Source organism: Euleptes europaea, chromosome 2 (assembly GCF_029931775.1).
Source record: "Euleptes europaea isolate rEulEur1 chromosome 2, rEulEur1.hap1, whole genome shotgun sequence".
In the NCBI taxonomy this organism is placed as follows: domain Eukaryota; kingdom Metazoa; phylum Chordata; class Lepidosauria; order Squamata; family Sphaerodactylidae; genus Euleptes; species Euleptes europaea.
Genome location: NC_079313.1, coordinates 668,609 through 687,584, shown reverse-complemented (window position 1 = coordinate 687,584; position 18,976 = coordinate 668,609). Strand labels below are relative to the sequence as shown.

Sequence of the window (18,976 nt, the reverse complement as noted above, 5' to 3'; positions counted from 1 at the left end):
ATATATTTTTATAATAGAGAACTTTTAATTGAAAATATTAATTTATTATGGGTTTATAACTTTGTTTCGCGGACCTTAATTTAGTTCTCGTGGACCCCTGGTTGGGAACCAGTTCTTTAACTGGAGATGCCGGGGATTGAACCTGGGACCTTCTGCATGCCAAGCAGAGGCTGTACCACTGAGACACGGCCCCTGGTGGGTGGAAGTGGGAAAAGACCCCAAACACAGGCAGCAGCACCATGTATCCCCCCCACCCCACCCCACTCTTTGCTTGGCACATGTTTTCCTGTTTCTGTGGAAGCCCTTAAGGCTCCTTCCCCTTCTGCACGAGGAAGGATGATAGGCCTGTTCTCCCTAAGCACGTGTGGTGCTAGATGTTGAAAAGAGGAGCTGGTGGTTCAAAGTGGCCTTGGGCAGGTGCAGAACATGGCAGGATGGATGGCTGTCTCCTGTGAAAGCAGCAGGAAAGATAAGTCCTTGCTGAACGTGACCCCGGCGCAGTCTGTGGCTGTTTGAGAGTTTAGAATCTCTGATCTGGGCCCAAACCCAACTCTGTCTACAGCGTTCTGCCGGCAGGCCCAGAAAAAGCGACGCTGGGTGCCTGGGGTCTGCCTGGCGGTGGGCTCGCAGGAAGCCCCAGCCGTCTGCAATCCTGCTGTGGTCCACACAGCCCAGGCTGGGGCTTCCAGCGGGCGGCTGAACACCCTTCCGAGCTCCAGGCTGGGGTGGGACTCACTTCGCTTTGTCTTCTTCCACGATCGTGACATTAAATACGTGAGTCCTGCTTCGGCGTTCTCTGATTGATCGAGATGATTACTGCTGGCTTTTCCCTTGGCTGCTTGATGCCCTCCGGGGAATATTTGAAGCTCTTGGGCAATCATTGTGGCAAACTGACAGGTTACCTCCTAGGTGGAGAAATCTTGCTCGGCTGGCTTTTCCACAACATCTTTCCTCTCTTCTGCAATCCTTGGCAGAAATTATGGGGAGGAGGGTGGAGTGGTCGAGGTGTATGTGTGGGGGGGCAGTGGCCAGTTGTCCATTTGTTTTTCTGTAAGATTGTTTAAAACGTCGTAACTTCGTGATAGGTACGGCAATTAAGGGCCCTCCAGCTCAAGCTTTCCTCTTGGGCACCGCTGGATGTCTCTCTTTGTGTGCCAATTGAGGGCTTCTGCTGCTTTCTCGGTTCCGTTCCTGCGTCTTTCTGACTACATGGCTAGATCCGATTTTTGGATTGAGGCCCGTGTTTTTTCCACAACTGATAGGAGCAGTCTGTCAAGCTAGGCTGGAGATCCAGAGGAGGTGGCTGACCAGTTGGGGAGGGACCGTGGCTCAGTAGTAGAGCATCTGCTTGGCATGCAGAAGGCCCCAGGTTCAATCCCCGGCATCTCCAGTTAAAGGGACTAGGCAAGCAGGTGATGTGAAAGACCTCTGCCTGAGACCCTGGAGAATTGCTGCTGGTCAGAGTAAACAATACTGGCTTTGATGGACCAAGGGTCTGATTCAGGAGAAGGCAGCTTCAGTAGCAGGTTCAAGCTGACTGGTTTTCAGCCAGAGCCGGACACGCATGCGAAGGGCACACTGTGAGTTGAACTCCATGCTTGTAGGCACACCTTCTCTCTCTCGTTCTCTGCTCAGCTTCTTTGTGCAGCGGTCCACGGCAAGATAAAACAGCACAACCAAACCTGCCCAGAACCATTTATCCTCCAGCAAATGCCCTTGAAATAGGAAGGTTGTGCGTGCCCTTAATGAATACGGAAAGGGAAGGCCCTCTCTGCTAACCCTTTCCAAAGTACTGTTCTGGCTGCAAAAAAAGCTTACGTCGTAACTGTTGGCCAAGCAAAGTCCGGAGAGAGGGCAGTAGAAGAGCTGCCTGAGTGTACCTGGAGTTGTGATTTGGCAACCATGTGGACCGTAAGCCATAAAAGCAATAACTGACACTATGAACTAGGCCCAGAGGCAAATAGGTAACCAGCTGTGACAGAGCATTGGAGTGATAGGTTACAGGCAGCTGGCCCCAGACGGGAATCTCACTGCTGCATTTTGGACTGATGGAAGCTTCTGAGGCGTCTTCAGAGGAAGCCCTATGCGCAGTGCCTTTCAGTAGCCCAGTCTGGAGGCTACGGTAGCCTTGATCAGCATGGCGAGATTGGCAGAGTCCAAATAAGGGGCCAGCCAATGAGCCGGATGCGATTGAAAGAAGGCGCTTCGGGCGACCGGTTTATCCATGAACCTACCAAACCAGTAGCACACCCTGGCTGGAAATGCTGGTCTGCCGCCATTTAACAAAGTAGGATTTGTTATATCATCTACATGCCGAGGTTATAACTAACTGGACTGCATAAACCACGGTTGACTGTGATGTCTGAATGCAGTTGAGGGAGGATTTCTACAAACAGAAGGGGGGGCATTTTTGCTGATTTTCCCTTCCTGCTATACTTCCCTGTTCTCTAGAGCAGTATTGGGGGGGTGGTATTTTGGTCTCCATCCGGTCAGAGAGAAGTGAGGAAGTTGCGCTCTGCTGACAAATCTCACCAGCGGGTATTTCTGGCGAATCCAAATCTGAATGTCTGCATAGGAATAGTCCCACCAAATGAGACTCTTAGAGCAGGTGAACCCAGGCCAGCTCTGATAGAAGCCCCCCCCCCCATAGGGATTTGAGCATGCTGCCAGTCGTCTTTGGAGATCATAGAATCCTAGAGTTGGAAGGGACCACCAGGGTCATCTAGTCCAACCCTCTCAGCTGAGGGGTAGATGCTCAGAATGAAAGAATTGGCCAAGATTGATACTTCTGTTAGCCCTCTTTCCACACTTATCGATGTCAGGCATCTGTGATGTATTCATGGATCTCTTTTAGAGCTATTACAAAATTTTCTAATTAAAAAAAAATAGTGGCAACCAGCACCAAAGTTTTAAAGTATCTCTCCTTTTAAACCAAGCATTGCTATGGACCAGGATGGTTGGTGGCTTTTATTTATTTATTTAGATATTTCTACCCCACTTTTCTCCTCAGTGGGAGACCTAAGGCAGCTCACAGCATTGTTGTCCTTGCCTCCATTTTATCCTCACAACAACCCTGTGATGTAGGGAGGAGCCTGAGAATGACTTGCCCAAGGTTACCCAGCAATCTGCTAGAGCACAGTGGGAATTCAAAACTGGGTCTCCCAGATCCTGGTTGGACTGACCACCACACCATGCTGAATCTAGGCACAGACCTCAATAAAACATGTGTCCCTGGACTTAAAATAACCCGTCAAAGCCTCTGACCTAAAATGGGCCGTTTTTTGTGGCCTTGGGCAGAATCAGACGGTCTCTTTTGTAACCACTGCAAAGAGGGCGGGAGTCCTCCTGGCTCCCTGGCTGCCTGAATCCAGACAGGTTCTGCTGATTGAGATGCTGACATCGATCTTACTCCGGCCTGAGCCCGCTGGCCTGCCTCTCACCTGAGCTGCTGGCTCGGGGCCACAAGGCCTGCTGACCGCAGGTCTGAGGGGGCCTCTCGTGGTTTGAGCTGGCACAAAGCAGGCGGGTGGGTGAATCGCCCTTGGATGGAACGAGACCCTCTATTTGGCCCGGTCGGCTGAGAGGGGAGGGGAGGGGAGTACCCAGCGCAGGATGGGGCCTTGTGCGAAGGGTGGTTTGTTGTGCTGCAGGTCATGTTCTGGCCTTTACTGGGTTGCCTCTTTTGTTTTACTCATTAATTTGATATCTTTACGGCTTGCGCGTCTCCCAAGCAGCCGGGACCCAAAGCAGGCAGCGAAATGAAACCAAACCACATAATAATCAAAAAAGACATTAGGAAGAATTCTCTACCAGTTAGAGCGGTTCCTCAGTGGAACAGGCTTCCTCGGGAGGTGGTGAACGCTCCTTCCCTGGAGGTTTTAGAGCAGAGGCTACATGGCCCATCTGACAGCAAGGCTGATTCTATGACCTTAGGCAGATATGAGAGGGGGGGCACCTTGGCCATCTTCTGGGCGTGGAGTAGGGGTCACTGAGGGTGTGGTGGGGTGAGGTAGTTGTGAATTTCCTGCATTGTGCAGGGGGTTGGACTAGATGACCCTGGTGGTCCCTTCCAACTCTATGATTCTATGGTAAACCCTCTGGGTGCCTAGATAAGAGTGCCCAGAATGAGGCGGATCGCAACCGGAGCAGCTGTCCACGTGTACTTGCTTTCCCGCGTGTCAGATGGAGTGATCTTGCTTCTGTCCCTGAGTCGTTGGGGGGGGGGACCCAGCCTCTCTGTGTGAGGGTGGGGCAGGGGACACCAGTCTGAGCACTCACCTCCCTCCCTCCTTTGTTCCCCCCAGTGTGTCCCACGGCGTGCAAGTCACAGGGCTGCAACCTGGAGGGCCGCTGCTGCCACGCTGAGTGCCTGGGCAACTGCCTGGAGCCCAACGACCCAGGGAAGTGCGTTGCTTGCCGGAACTTCTATCTGGAGGGCCAGTGCGTGGAGGCATGCCCACCGGGCTACTACCGCTACAAAGGCTGGCGTTGCGTGACGTTTGACTTCTGCCAGGACCTGCACAACAAGTGCAAGATCGCCCGGCAGTCCGGCTGCCCTGTCATCCACGAGGGCGAGTGCGTTCCCGATTGCCCCTCGGGGTACACCATCAACTCTAGCAAGTGAGTGGCTTCTCCTTGGTCGGCTGTCTGCTTTGTCTCTCGGCCAAGAGCTTCTCTTCCCCAGCAGCCCCAGGGAGCGTGCGTGCCTGGAGGCAGCGTCTCCTGCGGGGACTCGGCTGCCTGCGACAGTTGTGGCTGGCTCTGGCAGGCCAGGATAGGCAGTGGGGATCCTTCACAGGGCAGGGGTTCATTGTTGCGTTATCGCAGTAGCAATGATCTAATTCTCAGTACAAGGAGACACCTGTTTGCTATGTCATCCTTTGCTTGCAGTTTTAGTTTTTAGCTGATATAATCGGGGAACGTTTTTGGGAAAGTTTTAACAGGTTATTTTGATGAGATAGTTTCTGGTCTTCTATCTAGCTATTTCAGATATGTATTGATCATGTGATAAAGTGAACAGATGAGTTTATGCTCCCTTGCTTATTACAATAGCCAACCAGGTACTTAGCAATAGTCACATGATTGTGATAAGTGACTTCAGAGATTGATCAGATAGATATGTTTTGCTATAACTATGCATGAATCTGAGGACCAAATCAGAGTTCCTTGGACTGAAGCTCAGAGATTGAAGGACCCTTGCTTGGTAAGATATTAGGATCCTTTTGGCTTAATTGATATTCCTTAAGAACAATGAATAAGAGACTGAATTCTGATTTATTCTAACAGACAACTAGTTTTAATATGCATTAAAATAACGTTAGGAGAATTGATTATACTTGCCTGCTTAATTACATTCTGTATAAGTTCAATAATATTAGTATTATATGTTATACTGTCTTGTTTATTAAAAAGAACCTTTCCTTTTGTTAATAAAAGTTAGAAAGATTCACACAGGTGTTAATTCATTTGCTGGTTACCTAAACAGAGAAACGAAGGACCTATGTCCTGAGAAAAATATTGTACTATCAAAAAGGTTGGATGAGGTGTTAAGCCTTTTCTAATTTGATAAAACGGGGAGGATTGTGATGCTGTGAATAGCGGCCAAGAGCAAAGCCTTGAGCTATTTTCAGTTCATAGTTCTCTGAAGTTACGGGCCGAAATCCAGTCCGTTACAGCGTCTTCTGTGCAGCCCCACATGGGACCGCGCAGCTCCTGCGCCATCCCATGTGTGCCTGCGCTGAAAACACTCGATGAACAAGGTAAGTGCAACTTCGTTTTTCCCAGGGCATGCCAGCGACAGGACTGGGAGCAGGGGGAGGAGGAGGAGAAATGGGGAAGGCAAGCCATTGGGGAACTTCCCTTCAGAATGGAGCAGAAAAGGAGAGGCCATTTATGCTTGGTAATTAGCAGCATGTTCCAGGCTGAAGTGCCCCTCATATTTTTTGGAGTTTTTCTGGAGTCATTCCAGCCGTCACTGTGAAGCCAGCACATACCTGCTTCGCATTTCTTAAGCGCCCCTTTAACACAACCTTTTGTGTTTGCTCCGCCCTCGCCTCGAAGAATCCCTTCAAGGAAGCATGCAAAATAACAAACTGCGTGTTAGCTATTGCGAATGGCTATGCAAACGGAGGAACGAAGGCGAGTGGGGTGGTGGTGGAATTTGCATTTTAAAGGTCGCATTTTAAAAAAGAGCTTTGAGCGAGCATCAAAATTGACCCTGCAAAAATGGCCTGAGAGTAGCGTTTTAAGTCTGGGTTCTCAGTAGGGTTGCCAGGTCCGCTCTCTCCGGCGGGCGGCTATTCTGCTAATATTGAGAATGTGCGTGCACGCACACACATGCCGACACACGCGCATCTCTTCCAGTTTAGAACCGGAAGTGCCGCCTCGCAAGGGGCCTTATACCTCTTAGTTGAGTGGTAAAGCGGCCCTTTACCACTCAAACTAAGAGGGGTAAACTAAGAGTTTGAGTGGTATAAGGCCCTCGCGAGGCGGTACTTCCGGTTGTAAACCGGAAGTGACGTGCGCGCGGTATGTACGTGCATGTGCATGTTTGCCTGCCAACCCTCAGGTGGTCGGCGGGCAGAGGGGTAAATTGCCGGGGGGTTGCCCACCACCAGCGGGCACATGGCAACCCTAGTTCTCAGACCTGTGGAATGTGTTTTAACAATGAGAAAGTATTTTAAATCGAAGTAGCAAATATAAAGTTTACGTTGGTAATGGAAAGCACTGTCAAGTCGCCAGCTGACTTATGCCGACTCAGTAGGGGCATTCAGAGGGGGGTTTGCCATTGTGTTGTGACCCTGGGCTTCCCTGGTGGTCTCCCATCCAACTGCTAACCAGAGCCGGCCCTGCTTAGCTTCTGAGATCTGAAGAGATCAGGCCAGCCTAGTCAGGGCGTAACGTTTATATATCTGTGGGAACAACGCTGGCAGTGTTGTAAGGCTGGGCACTAGAGGGCGCAACATCCCAGCCCAAAATGTGGAGAGCTTGCCTTCCGTGTCAGCATTTCCAGGATGTGAACTCATCTAAAAGAGAGGCTGCCTCATGTAAAAAACACTTGCTTCGCGTGACATTGTCCTGAAGAGTTTGGTGTTAAAGGCAGCTTAGGCCATTTGTGCACGGGAGGGTTCACCTTGGATTTGCCGCTCTTTAGATGCACATTTTCCCCATCCGAATTCTCCAAACTCAAAAATAAGCCCCCATGCAGAGTTCTGAGAATTCGGATGGGGAAAATGTGCATCTAGAGAGCAGCAAATCCAAGGCAAAATCTCCCATGCATAAATGGCCCCAGTGTTTCGGAGGCTTTAGTTTCCCTGAAATTCCCCATTTCCGGGTGGGGAAGGTGTGGGGCTTGCCCTCCGTGTGTTTTCTTCTCCCTTTCCCTATCAGTCAGTACTTGTGCCTTCAGCCACATGTGCTGCATGGAGCATGTCTGTGGCCTTTTGCTTTCCCAACCACTCATGATGTTTGTTGCCCCCCCCCAGGCCCGCCAATTGGCTGCCAGAGGGACCCTCGTGGGTCTGACTCAGACGCCCCCGGGCTGCTCCAATGTTCTCATGACAGCGGCCGTTGCCTTCTCCTCCTCCCGGCACATGCCAGTCTCGGTTGCTGCATTGTCTGATCATGTCAGAACCAGTCTTCCAGAAAGAGAAGATAGTAGCTACTTTCATTGTTTATCAGAGGATGTAGGGCTTCCACCGGACAGTGTAGTGGTTAAGAGCGGTGGTTTGGAGCGGTGGACTCTGATCTGGAGAACCGGGTTTGATTCCCTACTCCTCCACATGAGCGGCGGACACTAATCTGGTGAACTGGATTTGTTTCCCCCTTCCTCCACATGAAGCCAGCTGGGTGACCTTGGGCTAGTCACTCTCAGCCCCACCTACCCCACAGAGCATCTGTTGTGGGGAGGGGAAGGGGAGGTGATTGTGAGCCGGTTTGATTCTCCCTTAAGTGGCAGAGAAAGTCGGCATATAAAAACCAACTCTCCTTCTTTCCAGCCTCCACTGCACCCCTTGCGCAGGGCTCTGCCCCAAAGTGTGTGACTTCAGCAGCCTGAAGACAATCGACTCTCTGACGGCGGCGCAGGAGCTGCGAGGCTGCACGGTGGTGAACGGCAGCCTGAACATCGTCATCCGCGGAGGAAGTGAGTGTCGCCTCACAGAGGGAATCACAGCAGGCGAGAGGGTGTGGTTTGGGTGAAGGGGGTACCAGGGACGTGTTCTGGGCACACGCCTAGTTTGGGGGCGCCTGAAGCCAGCTGCAAAGAAAGGGGGCTTTGGATGTTCTCAGTTTGACGTCAGGTCTAATCAGTGGTGGCGCCGAGTTCTTTTCTGGGATGCTTGGGTGGGGGTGGGGGAGCCTTGGTCAGAATATTGTGGCTCTCCGTGGGACCGGAACCCACCTCTCGCACTCTGCCTCCTTAGGCAATATCGCAGCAGAGCTGGAATCCAGTCTTGGCTTGATAGAAGAGATCACCGGCTACTTGAAGATCCGTCGTTCCTTTGCTCTGGTCTCCCTCTCCTTTTTCCGCAAACTCCATCTGATTAGAGGGCAGACTTTAGAAACTGGGTGAGTTTGCTCTGAAAGGGATCTCCCTTCAAAATGGCCTTTGCAAAGGAGTCTGAGAACACTAGAGAGGCTGCCTGTCCTGCCTGCCCCTGTTAGCTTTACCCACCTCGTTTCTGCAGTTCAGGGCGCAGAAGTTGGGCCAGGACAGCAGAAAACCTGGGGGCCGGGAAGGGGGAGGGGGCCAGCAGCAGCAGAGTTTGTTTCTGCTTGCAGGCTGGGGTTTTGCTGGGAAGACCAGGCCAGTAGCCAGCCATGTTCCAGAAGGGCACCTGACTGCTCTCACATGAACACATGAAACTGCCTTGTACTGAATAAGACCCCCCTTGGTCCATCAAAGTCAGTATTGTCTACTCTGACCGGCAGCGGCTCTCCAGGATGTCAGGCAGAGAGGTCTTTCACCTCACCTACTTACCTAGTCCCTTTAACTGGAGATGCCGGGGATTGAACCTGGGACCTTCTGCATGTCAAGCAGATGCTCTACCACTGAGTTACAGCCCCACCCCAAATAATGCTCTCCAGAAGTGAGCCTCTGCCACCCCGTTCTCTGCTGCTCGCTTACAGGCCTGTGGCCGGAGCAGAGAAGCTGACCCCCTTTGGCTTGCAGGAACTACTCCTTCTATGCCTTGGACAACCAGAATCTCCGCCGGCTCTGGGACTGGAACAAGCACAACCTCACCATCGCCCGGGGGAAGCTCTTCTTCCACTACAACCCCAAGCTGTGCCTCTCGGAGATCCACAAGATGGAGGAAATCTCGGGGGCCAAGGGGCGCCAGGAGCGGAACGACATCGCTGACAAGACCAACGGCGACCAGGCTTCTTGTGAGGGCTTTTGTGGCTTGAGCGAGGGGCTGCCGTGCAGGAAGGGGCTGGGGCCGGGCGGGCGGGGCCTGCAGGAGGCTCACAAGGGGCAGCAAGCTGTGCTTCGCCATGGCAGAGGGCGAGAGTCTCTGCTCATGCTCAAGAGCATTCCTTGGGGCTTGTACTCTTTAAGCAGTACCTAATTGAGAACCAGCATGGTGTAGTGGTTAAGAGTGGTGGTTTGGAGCAGCAGACTCAGATCTGGAGAACTGGGTTTGATTCCCCACTCCTCCACTTGAGTGGCGGAGGCTGATCTGGCGAATGGATTTGTTTCCCCACTCTTCCACATAAGGCCAGCTGGATGACCTTGGGCTAGTCACAGCTCTCAGAGCTCTCAGCCCCACCTCCCTCTCAGGGTGTCTGTTGTGAGGAGGGGAAGGGAAGGTGATTGTAAGCCGGTTTGATTCTCCCTTAAGTGGCAGAGAAAGTCGGCATATAAAAACCAACTCTTCTTCTTCTAATTGTGAAGGTGCTGATTGGACAATGATGATGATATTGTCGAAGGCTTTCACGGTCAGAGTTCATTGGTTCTTGTAGGTTATCCGGGCTGTGTAACCGTGGTCTTGGAATTTTCTTTCCTGACGTTTCGCCAGCAACTGTGGCAGGCATCTTCAGAGTAGTAACACTGAAGGACAGTGTCTCTCAGTGTCAAGGGTGTAGGAAGAGTAATATATAGTCAGAAAGGGGTTGGGTTTGAGCTGAGTATTGTCCTGCAAAAGTATTGTCCTGTAAGTATCAAGATAATGTGCTAATGAGGGTATGGTATGTTAATATGGAACCATTGTATCCTGAAGTGATCTGTTAATGTGTGTAATCCAAAGCTAATCTGTATGGCTATTGTTGAATGTTGTCTTTGTCTGGAGGTTTTTCAGGGCAGGCTTTCAGGCTTGGCTTCCTGCCCTGAAAAACCTCCAGACAAAGACAACATTCAACAATAGCCATACAGATTAGCTTTGGATTACACACATTAACAGATCACTTCAGGATACAATGGTTCCATATTAACATACCATACCCTCATTAGCACATTATCTTGATACTTACAGGACAATACTTTTGCAGGACAATACTCAGCTCAAACCCAACCCCTTTCTGACTATATATTACTCTTCCTACACCCTTGACACTGAGAGACACTGTCCTTCAGTGTTACTACTCTGAAGATGCCTGCCACAGTTGCTGGCGAAACGTCAGGAAAGAAAATTCCAAGACCACGGTTACACAGCCCGGATAACCTACAAGAACCAATGATGATGATATTCCTAATGATGATATTGTTAATGATACTAATGGAGCTATCACCCAGTTATAGAAACCGTAGTCAGTCTTAGAAGTTTTATGCCTAGAATCATAGAGTTGGTACCTCCAGGGTCATCTAGTCCAACCCCCTGCTCAATGCAGGAAATTCACAACTACCTCCCCCCACCACACCCCCAGTGACCCCTACTCCATGCCCAGAAGATGGCCAAGGTGCCCTCTCTCTCATCATCAGCCTAAGGTCATAGAATCAGCATTGCTGACAGATGGCCATCTAACCTCTACTTAAAAACCTTCAGGGTTTTTACCACCTCCTGAGGAAGCCTATTCCACTAAGGAACCGCTCTGTTCGAAAATTCTTGTGGGACTGGCTAAAATTGCAAGCAAGGGAAACCGTTCGTCCCCGAGGGCCTCGTGTTCTCGGTGTTCGGTTGGCCCTTGCCATAGGCACCGCCTGGGAAAGGGCATGCTCCTGTCTGTCTGGGGAGGGGCAGTTCCATCTCAGATAACCTTCCTGTGTCAGGTGCAGAACCTCTCTGCCGTCCCAAGCCTGAGGGGGGGGGGGAGCAAGGATCGGCCGGCCTGGCTTGGGTGCCCTTGTGGTGTGTTTTGAAGCAGCGGGGGCCCCGGCTGTGGCAGCAGGTGCTTGGCTTGGGCTGCGTTGCCTTTGTTTTCTCCGCTTACCACGCTCCCAAGCCAATCTGCCAAATTGGACACGTCCTGTTTATGTTGATGCTTGTTTGTTCAGTTCAGCAGAGCAAACTCATCCGTCAGGCTGACAGATAATCAGTGTGGGCGGATTGGCTTGCTTCCTTGCCATTTGGCCACTGCTGCATCTGAAGATTCACTCCCTGGAGAAAGTAGAACACACAAACACACACACAGATACACACATGGCTCTCTCATTCTCACTCTCTCACACTTCCTCTTGTTCTCTCTCCCTCTCCTGCCCCGCCCCAATAAGAAATTCAGCCCATCCACTGCAATTAGAATCATAGAGTCTGAAGGGACCACCAGGGTCATCTAGTCCAACCCCCTGCTCGCTAACCCTAACCCCCTCCCACACCCCCAGTGACCCCTACTCCATGCCCAGAAGATGGCCAAGCTGCCCTCCTTCTCATCATCTGCCCAAGGTCATAGAATCAGCATTGCTGACAGATGGCCATCCAGCCTCTGCTTAAATACCTCCAGGGAGGGAGAGCTCACCACCTCCCGAGGAAGCCTGTTCCACTGAGGAACCGCTCTAACTGTTAGAAAATTCTAATGTCTAGACGGAAACTCTTTTGATTTAAATTCAACCCATTGGTTCTGGTCCGACCTTCTTGGGTAATAGAAAACAACTCGCCCCCCTCCTCTCTATGACAGCCCTTAAAGTGCTTGAAGATGGTTATAATATCACCCTTCAGCCTTCTCCTCTTCAGGCTAAACATACCCAGCTCCTTTGACCCTTCCTCACAGGACTTGGTCTCCAGACCCCTCACCATCTTTGTTCCTTCCTCTGGACACGTTCCAGCTTGTCTACATCCTTCTTCCCTTGCTATGTTGAAATGTCCTGTGCTTTAGATTGTAATTGCCGGTTGCTGTTGGTGGGCTTTTTGACCACTGCCCTTTTGTCCTTCTGCCATCCTGTGATCTCACTGGTAGAGCTTGCACTGATGAATCTGGGAGGTGCTGACCGCCCCCCCCCCACCATTGCTTTCCTTCCCCAGGGGGCGGGGCTGCATGGCTCCATCTCTGAGTGTCCTACAAGTTATAGGGCTGGCCTTTCCTGACCCCAGAGAGACAGTCCCCTTTCTTGCGCAGTCCTCTTCCTTGATGCTTTCTAAGACCATAAGAACAAGAAAAGCCCTGCTGGATCAGACCCAGACCCATCAAGTCCAGCAGTCTGTTCACACAGTGGCCAACCAGGGGCCTCTAGAAAGCCCACAAGCAATACGGCTGCAGCAGCACCATCCTGCCTGTGTTCCACAACACTTAAGATAATAATAGGCCTGCTCCTCTGATCCTAGAAAGAATAGGTGTGCATCATAACTAGTATCCATTTTGACTAGTAGCCATGAATACCCCTCTCCTCCATGAACATGTCCACTCCCCTCTTAAAGCCTTCCAAGTTGGCAGCCATCGCCACATCCTGGGGCAGGGAGTTCCACAATTTAACTGTGTGTTGTGTAAAGAAATACTTCCTTTTATCTGTTTTGAATCTCTCACCCTCCAGCGTCAGCAGATGACCCCACGTCCTAGTATTATGAGAGAGGGAGGAAAGCTTCTCCCTGACCACTCTCCCTGTACCACACATAACTTTATAGACCTCTATCCTGTCTCCCCCTTAACTGCCTTCTTTCCAAGCCAAACGGCCCTAAGCGTTTTAACTGCTTCTCATAGGGCAGTTGCTCTAGTCTCCTAATCATTTTGGCTGCTCTTTTCTGCACTCTTGTGTGTACGGGCTAATACAAATCTTGCGTCTCCTTGTGCAGGTGAGGAAGACGTGCTGAAGTTCTCCTTCATAAAAACAGACAGTGACAAGATTGTACTGAAATGGGAGCCCTACTGGCCTCAGGACTACCGCGATCTCCTTGGCTTCATGCTCTTCTATAAGGAAGCGTGAGTAAATTGAATCCTTGCAGAGGTTAGAACTGCCCGGCACCTCAGTTCCGTGGCCTGAGAAGACCGGGGGGGGGGGCGCTGGGAAGGCACCCACGCTGCCGGAATTCCCTGTTCCCCAGAAGCCATAAGAACATAATAAAGAACATAAGAAAGGCCCTGCTGGATCAGACCAAGGCCCATCAAGTCCAGCAGTCTGTTCACACAGTGGCCAACCAGGTGCCTCTAGGAAGCCACTAACAAGACGAGTGCAGCAGCACCATCCTGCCTGTGTTCCACCGCACCCAAAATAATAGACATACTCCTCTGATATTAGAGAGAATAGGTATGCAGCATGACTAATATCCATTCTAACTAACAGCCATGAATACCCTTCTCCTCCATGAATATGTCCACTCCCCTCTTAAAGCCCTCCAAGCTGGCAGCCATCACCACATCCTGGGGCAGGGAGTTCCACAATTTAACTATGTGTTGTGTGAAAAAATACTTCCTTTTATCTGTTTTGAATCTCTCACCCTCCAGCTTTAGCAGATAACCCAGTGTTCTAGTATTATGGGAGAGGGAGAAAAACTTCTCCCTGTCCACTCTCTCCAAACCATGCATAATTTTATAGACCTCAATCATGTCTCCCCTCAGCCGCCTTCTTTCCAAGCTAAACAGCCCTAAGCGTCTTAACTGCTCCCCATAGGACAGTTGCTCTAGTCCCCTAATCATTTTGGTTGCTCTTTTCTGCACCTTCTCAAGCTCTGTAATATCCTTTTTTAGGTGTGGTGACCAGAACTGTACACAGTATTCCAAGTGTGGTCTCACCATAGATTTGTACAAGGGCAGTATGATATCAGCAGTTTTATTCTCTATTCCTCGTCTAATTATGGCCAGCATGGAATTTGCCTTTTTTACAGCAGCCGCACACTGGGTTGACATCTTCATTGAGCTATCCACTACCACCCCAAGATCCCTTTCTTGGTCTGTCGCTGCCAGCACAGATCCCATCAGTGTATATGTGAAGTTGGGATTTTTTGTCCCAATATGCATCACTTTACACTTACATTGAATCTCATTTGCCATTGTAATGCCCATTCTTCCAGTATGCAGAGATCCTTCACAGTCCGATTTTGTTTTAACCACCCAAAATAATTTGGTGTCATCTGCAAACTTGGCTACTTCACTGTTTAACCCCAACTCCAGGTCATTGATGAACAGGTTGAAAAGCACCGGTCCCAACACAGATCCCTGAGGCACCCCACTGCTCACATCCCGCCAGTCTGCCTGCGTGTACAGGCAGGCCGAACAGGAGTGAGGAAGAAGTGGGCCTGTGGCCTGTCCATGGGGGGAGGGCAGTCCTGTCAGGCACTGGTTAGTCTGACTTGGGAGAAAGAACCCTTCCCCTCCGCAGGGCTCTGGCCTCCCCCGTCTTTTTGCTGCCACGCAGGGTCTCGCGAGGGGGCCCCATCCCCTCTCCCTGATCGCCAGGACTCGTGCTCAGGTGCCCGTTGCCTTTTTTTGCACTAACGGCCCTTCCTGGTTCTTTTGCTTGCGGGGCCAGCCCCTTCCGGAACGTGACAGAGTTTGACGGCCAGGACGTCTGTGGCTCCAACAGCTGGACGGTGGTGGACGTCGACCCTCCCCCGCGAACGGTCCAGCCGGGGTGGCTGCTGCGGAATCTGAAGCCCTGGACCCAGTACGCCATCTTTGTGAAGACACTGGTCGCCTACTCGGACGAGCGCAAGATCTACGGGGCCAAAAGCAAGATCATCTACATCCAGACGAACGCCTCCAGTGAGCGCAGCTGCCGAGGATGAGGCGGAGGGCGGGGGGAGAACCGGCCATGGGATGAGGCCTTCCTGGGCCCGGAGGGGCGTGGCCTTCCTGCCCACTCTTCCCACCTGGTTGTAGCAGGCCTCACAAAGGCCCGAGGGGTGGCTGCACCAGCCTGTTGAAGCGAAAGCAAGTGGAAGTGTTCATGCCTCAGAGCTTATTCTCTCTGATGTATAAAGCATGACCAGGAACAAAAGGGGGGCCTGAAAGGTGTTTCTGTGTAGAACCCAAATGTTGCCCAGGTGAACACATGAACATATGAAGCTGCCTTATACTGAATCAGACCATGAAGGTCCATCAAAGTCAGTATTGTCTTCTCAGGCCGGCAGTGGTCTCTCCAGGGTCTCAGGCGGAAATCTTTTACATCACCTATTTGCCTGGTCCCTTCAACTGGAGATGCCGGGGAATGAACCTGAGACCTTCTGCATGCCAAGCAGAGGCTCTACCACTGAGCCACAGAAGCTGCCTTTTACTGAATCAGACCCCCCCCCCTCGGTCCATCAAAGTCAGTATGGTCTACTCAGACCGGCAGTGGCTCTCCTGGGTCTCAGGCTTTCGTATCCCCTATTTGCCCAGTCCCTTTAACTGGAGATGCCGAGGGTTGAACCTGGGACCTTCTGCATGCCAAGCAGAGGCTCTACCACTGAGCCACAGCCCCTCTCCCTGGCTCTCCAGGGTCTCAGGCTGAGGTCTTTCACATCACCTACTTGCCCAGTCCCTTTAACTGGAGATGCCAGGGATTGAACCTGGGACCTTCTGCATGCCAAGCAGAGGCTCGACCACTGAGCCACAGACGGTGGTGACTGCAAAATCCCTACACCTATAGTGGGTGGGGCACAGTGATGCTGCCAAATTTCTTGGTAAATTCCTGTTCTGAGTTTTTCATGCTGAATGCCCATCTTTGAAGTCCATTAGCTGAAGAAGGGCGGGTCTGGGGAGACCGGCGTTTTCTCCCACTGGTTTCTGAGTGGCGCCATTTTTGCGCCCAGGTGGGTGTGCATCAGTTCACACTTTTGTGTAGAGACTCTTTTAAGGGCACCGGGGGCCAGGCAGCAGTTTTCTTAGTGATGATGCGGTACCCCTCTTCCTTCCTTCTCCAGTGCCTTCTGTCCCACTTGACCCCTACACCAGTTCCAATTCCTCATCCCAGATCTCCGTCAGGTGGAAGCCGCCTCTCGAGCCCAATGGGAACATCACGCACTACAAGGTCTCCTGGGAGCAGCAAGCGGAGGACAGTGAGCTCTACGAACTGGACTACTGCTTGAAGGGTGAGAGGTGCTGTGTGAGAGCCAGCGTGGTATGGTGGTTAGATTCCCCACTCCTCCACATGACCAGTGGAGGCTAATCTGGTGAACTGGATTTGTTTCCCCACTCCTCCACACAAAGCCAGCTGGGTGACCTTGAGCTAGTCACAGATCTCTTAGAGCTCTCTCAGCTCCACCTACCTCACAGGGTGTCTGTTGTGGGGAAGGTGATTGTAAGCCAGTTTGAGTCTTCCTTAAGTGGTGGAAAAAGTCGGCATATAAAAACCAACTCTTCTTCTAAAGAGTCAGCATGGTGTGGTGGTTTGGAGTGGTGCACTCTGATCTGGAGAACTGGGTTTGACTCCCCACTCCTCCACATGAGTGGCGGAGGCTAATCTGGTGAACTGGATTCGTTTCCCCATTCATACACATGAAGCCATCTGGGTGACCTTGGGCTAGTCACAGTTCTCTCCGAACTCTTTCAATCCCACCTGCTTCACAGGGTGTCTGTTGTGAGAAGGCGATTGTAAGCCAGTTTGATTCTTCCTTAAGTGGTGGAGAAAGTTGGCATGTAAAAACCAACTCTTCTTCTTCTCCCGGATGGGTTCACCAGGAGGATTGCTGGAGATCGGAGACGGCCCTTCCCTTGAGAGGTTGAGCCAGGGGCCAAGGGCGGGGTGGAGCCTTTCTTCCATTGTGTCCCCAGACCATGGCTTTCAGCCCTCTGCACAGATCTGCCTGGCGAAATCTTGGTCTTTCAGTGCCAGGCAAAGCCTGTGCTCTCCACCTGAGTTTTTGCAGACTAGTTTTTTAAATTATTTGCCATGGCTGTTTGGGGGGGGGGGGGGCTCCCTTCATTTGCTATCATGAATTTAGATATTGCTAAATCAATTAAAGCAAACTAATAAATGCCAATCGCATCCCGCACCTTCCATGTTCTCATGTCTAGATACCTGCATGATTGTGTCGCCATTGCTTTTCCATCTAAGGAACACAGGCTGTTTGCAATTGATTTCTTTCCAAGGCTGTTTTATTTATTTTAGCCAGCGTGGTATAGTGGTTAAGACCAGTGGTTTGGAGCGGTGGACTCTGATCTGGAGAACCGGATTTGATTCCCCACTCCTCCAACATGAGCGGCGGAGGCTAATCTGGTGAACTGGATTCGTTTCCCCACTCTTACACACGAAGCCAGCTGGGTGGCCTTGGGCTAGTCGCAGCTCTCTTAGAGCTCTCTCAGCCCTAACTTTCCTCACAAGGTATATGTTGTGGGGAGGGGAAGGGAAGGTGATTGTAAGCTGGTTTGAGTCTCCCTTAAGTGGTAGAGAAAGTCGGCATATAAAAACCAACTCTTCTTCTTCTTTATTTAAAACATTTTCATGCTGCCGTGCCACCCAAATAGGGTCCCCAAGGCAGTGAACACCAAGGCATTAAAACGTTTAAAACATGAAAACCCAATTTCAAATGCTTGCCTAAATATTCAACATCGCAGTAGAAAGAGGCAGACATGCCAAGACAGCCATCCCGCTGGGCTGCTGCTTGAGTCCGGTGCCCCCTCTGCAGGCTTGAAGCTGCCCTCCCGGACGTGGTCTCCCCCACCAGAGTCTGAAGACGTCCAGAAGAACAACCAGAGCAAGAACGAGGAGTTCAGCAGTCAGTGCTGCAAATGCCCCAAAACCGACTCTCAGATCCAGAGGGAGGTGGAGGAGACGGCCTTCCGGAAGACCTTCGAGAACTACCTGCACAACGAAGTCTTTGTTTCCAGGTAAGAAGCCGGCGGGGGGGCTTCTCTCTCTTCCGGGCTGGAACGTTTGTCGCCGGTGCAGGGCAGGGAATGGAAGGAGCTGGACTATGGACGCAGGATGGTTTGGTAGCAGGTGCTGCCGAGCACTGGGGGTTGCTTCTGCCCGTGTGCTGAAAGGAGGCAGCTGGAGCCTGGGCCCTGCTCTGTCCTCTCTTCCCACGTGGCTTAGTGGTAGAGCATCTGCTTGGCATGCAGAAGGTCCCAGGTTCAATCCCCGGCATCTCCTGTTAAAGGGATCAGGCAAGTAGGTGATGAGAAAGACCTCTGCCTGAGACCCTGGTGAGCCACTGCCGATCTGAGTAGAGAATACTGGCTTCGATGGACCAAGGGTCTGATTCAGTATAAGGCAGCTTAATGTGTTCATGTGCCGTTCATCTGCGTGGCTTCTGTGCAGTCCCATGTGGGATGACACAAGCACAGGCCCATGTGTGCCTGCACAGAAGACCACTAGATGAACAACAGTTACAGGTAAGCGCAACTCTGTTTTTCTCTAGGCCGACCAGGAAGCGGAGAGATCTCGGCAGCGTGGCCAATAGCACCGTGCTGGCCCCAACCCTCCTTCCCGCGGTGAACGCTTCTGTGGCTGCCCCCGGAGGCTCCCAGGAGTCGCAGCCCTTTGAGACAGAGGTCTCGAAGGAGCTGTTGGTGATCTCGAACCTGCGGCACTTCACAGGCTACCGGATTGAGATCCAGGCCTGTAACCGCGAGGCCCCCAAAGAATGCAGCGCGGCGGTGTATGTCAGCGCCAGGACCGTGCCCGGAGGTGAGCAAACAGCGTCCGTCCCCTTGACCAGCAGCAGGCAGAGGTGGCCTTTCTGCCTGCCAGAGC

General features: G+C 51.6%; 1 protein-coding gene across 1 annotated transcript in view; it reads left to right on the top strand.

The window, feature by feature from the left end:
• INSR (insulin receptor) overlaps positions 1-18,976 on the top strand; it is a 69,029-nt gene that overhangs the window by 42,415 nt on the left and 7,638 nt on the right. Inside the window, exons 3-11 of the mRNA XM_056867568.1 lie at positions 4,305-4,620; positions 7,998-8,143; positions 8,424-8,568; positions 9,173-9,387; positions 13,158-13,284; positions 14,831-15,063; positions 16,203-16,370; positions 17,907-18,108; positions 18,642-18,910. Of these exons, the coding sequence (XP_056723546.1) occupies positions 4,305-4,620; positions 7,998-8,143; positions 8,424-8,568; positions 9,173-9,387; positions 13,158-13,284; positions 14,831-15,063; positions 16,203-16,370; positions 17,907-18,108; positions 18,642-18,910 (1,821 nt within the window). The remainder of the gene's footprint in view (positions 1-4,304; positions 4,621-7,997; positions 8,144-8,423; positions 8,569-9,172; positions 9,388-13,157; positions 13,285-14,830; positions 15,064-16,202; positions 16,371-17,906; positions 18,109-18,641; positions 18,911-18,976) is intronic.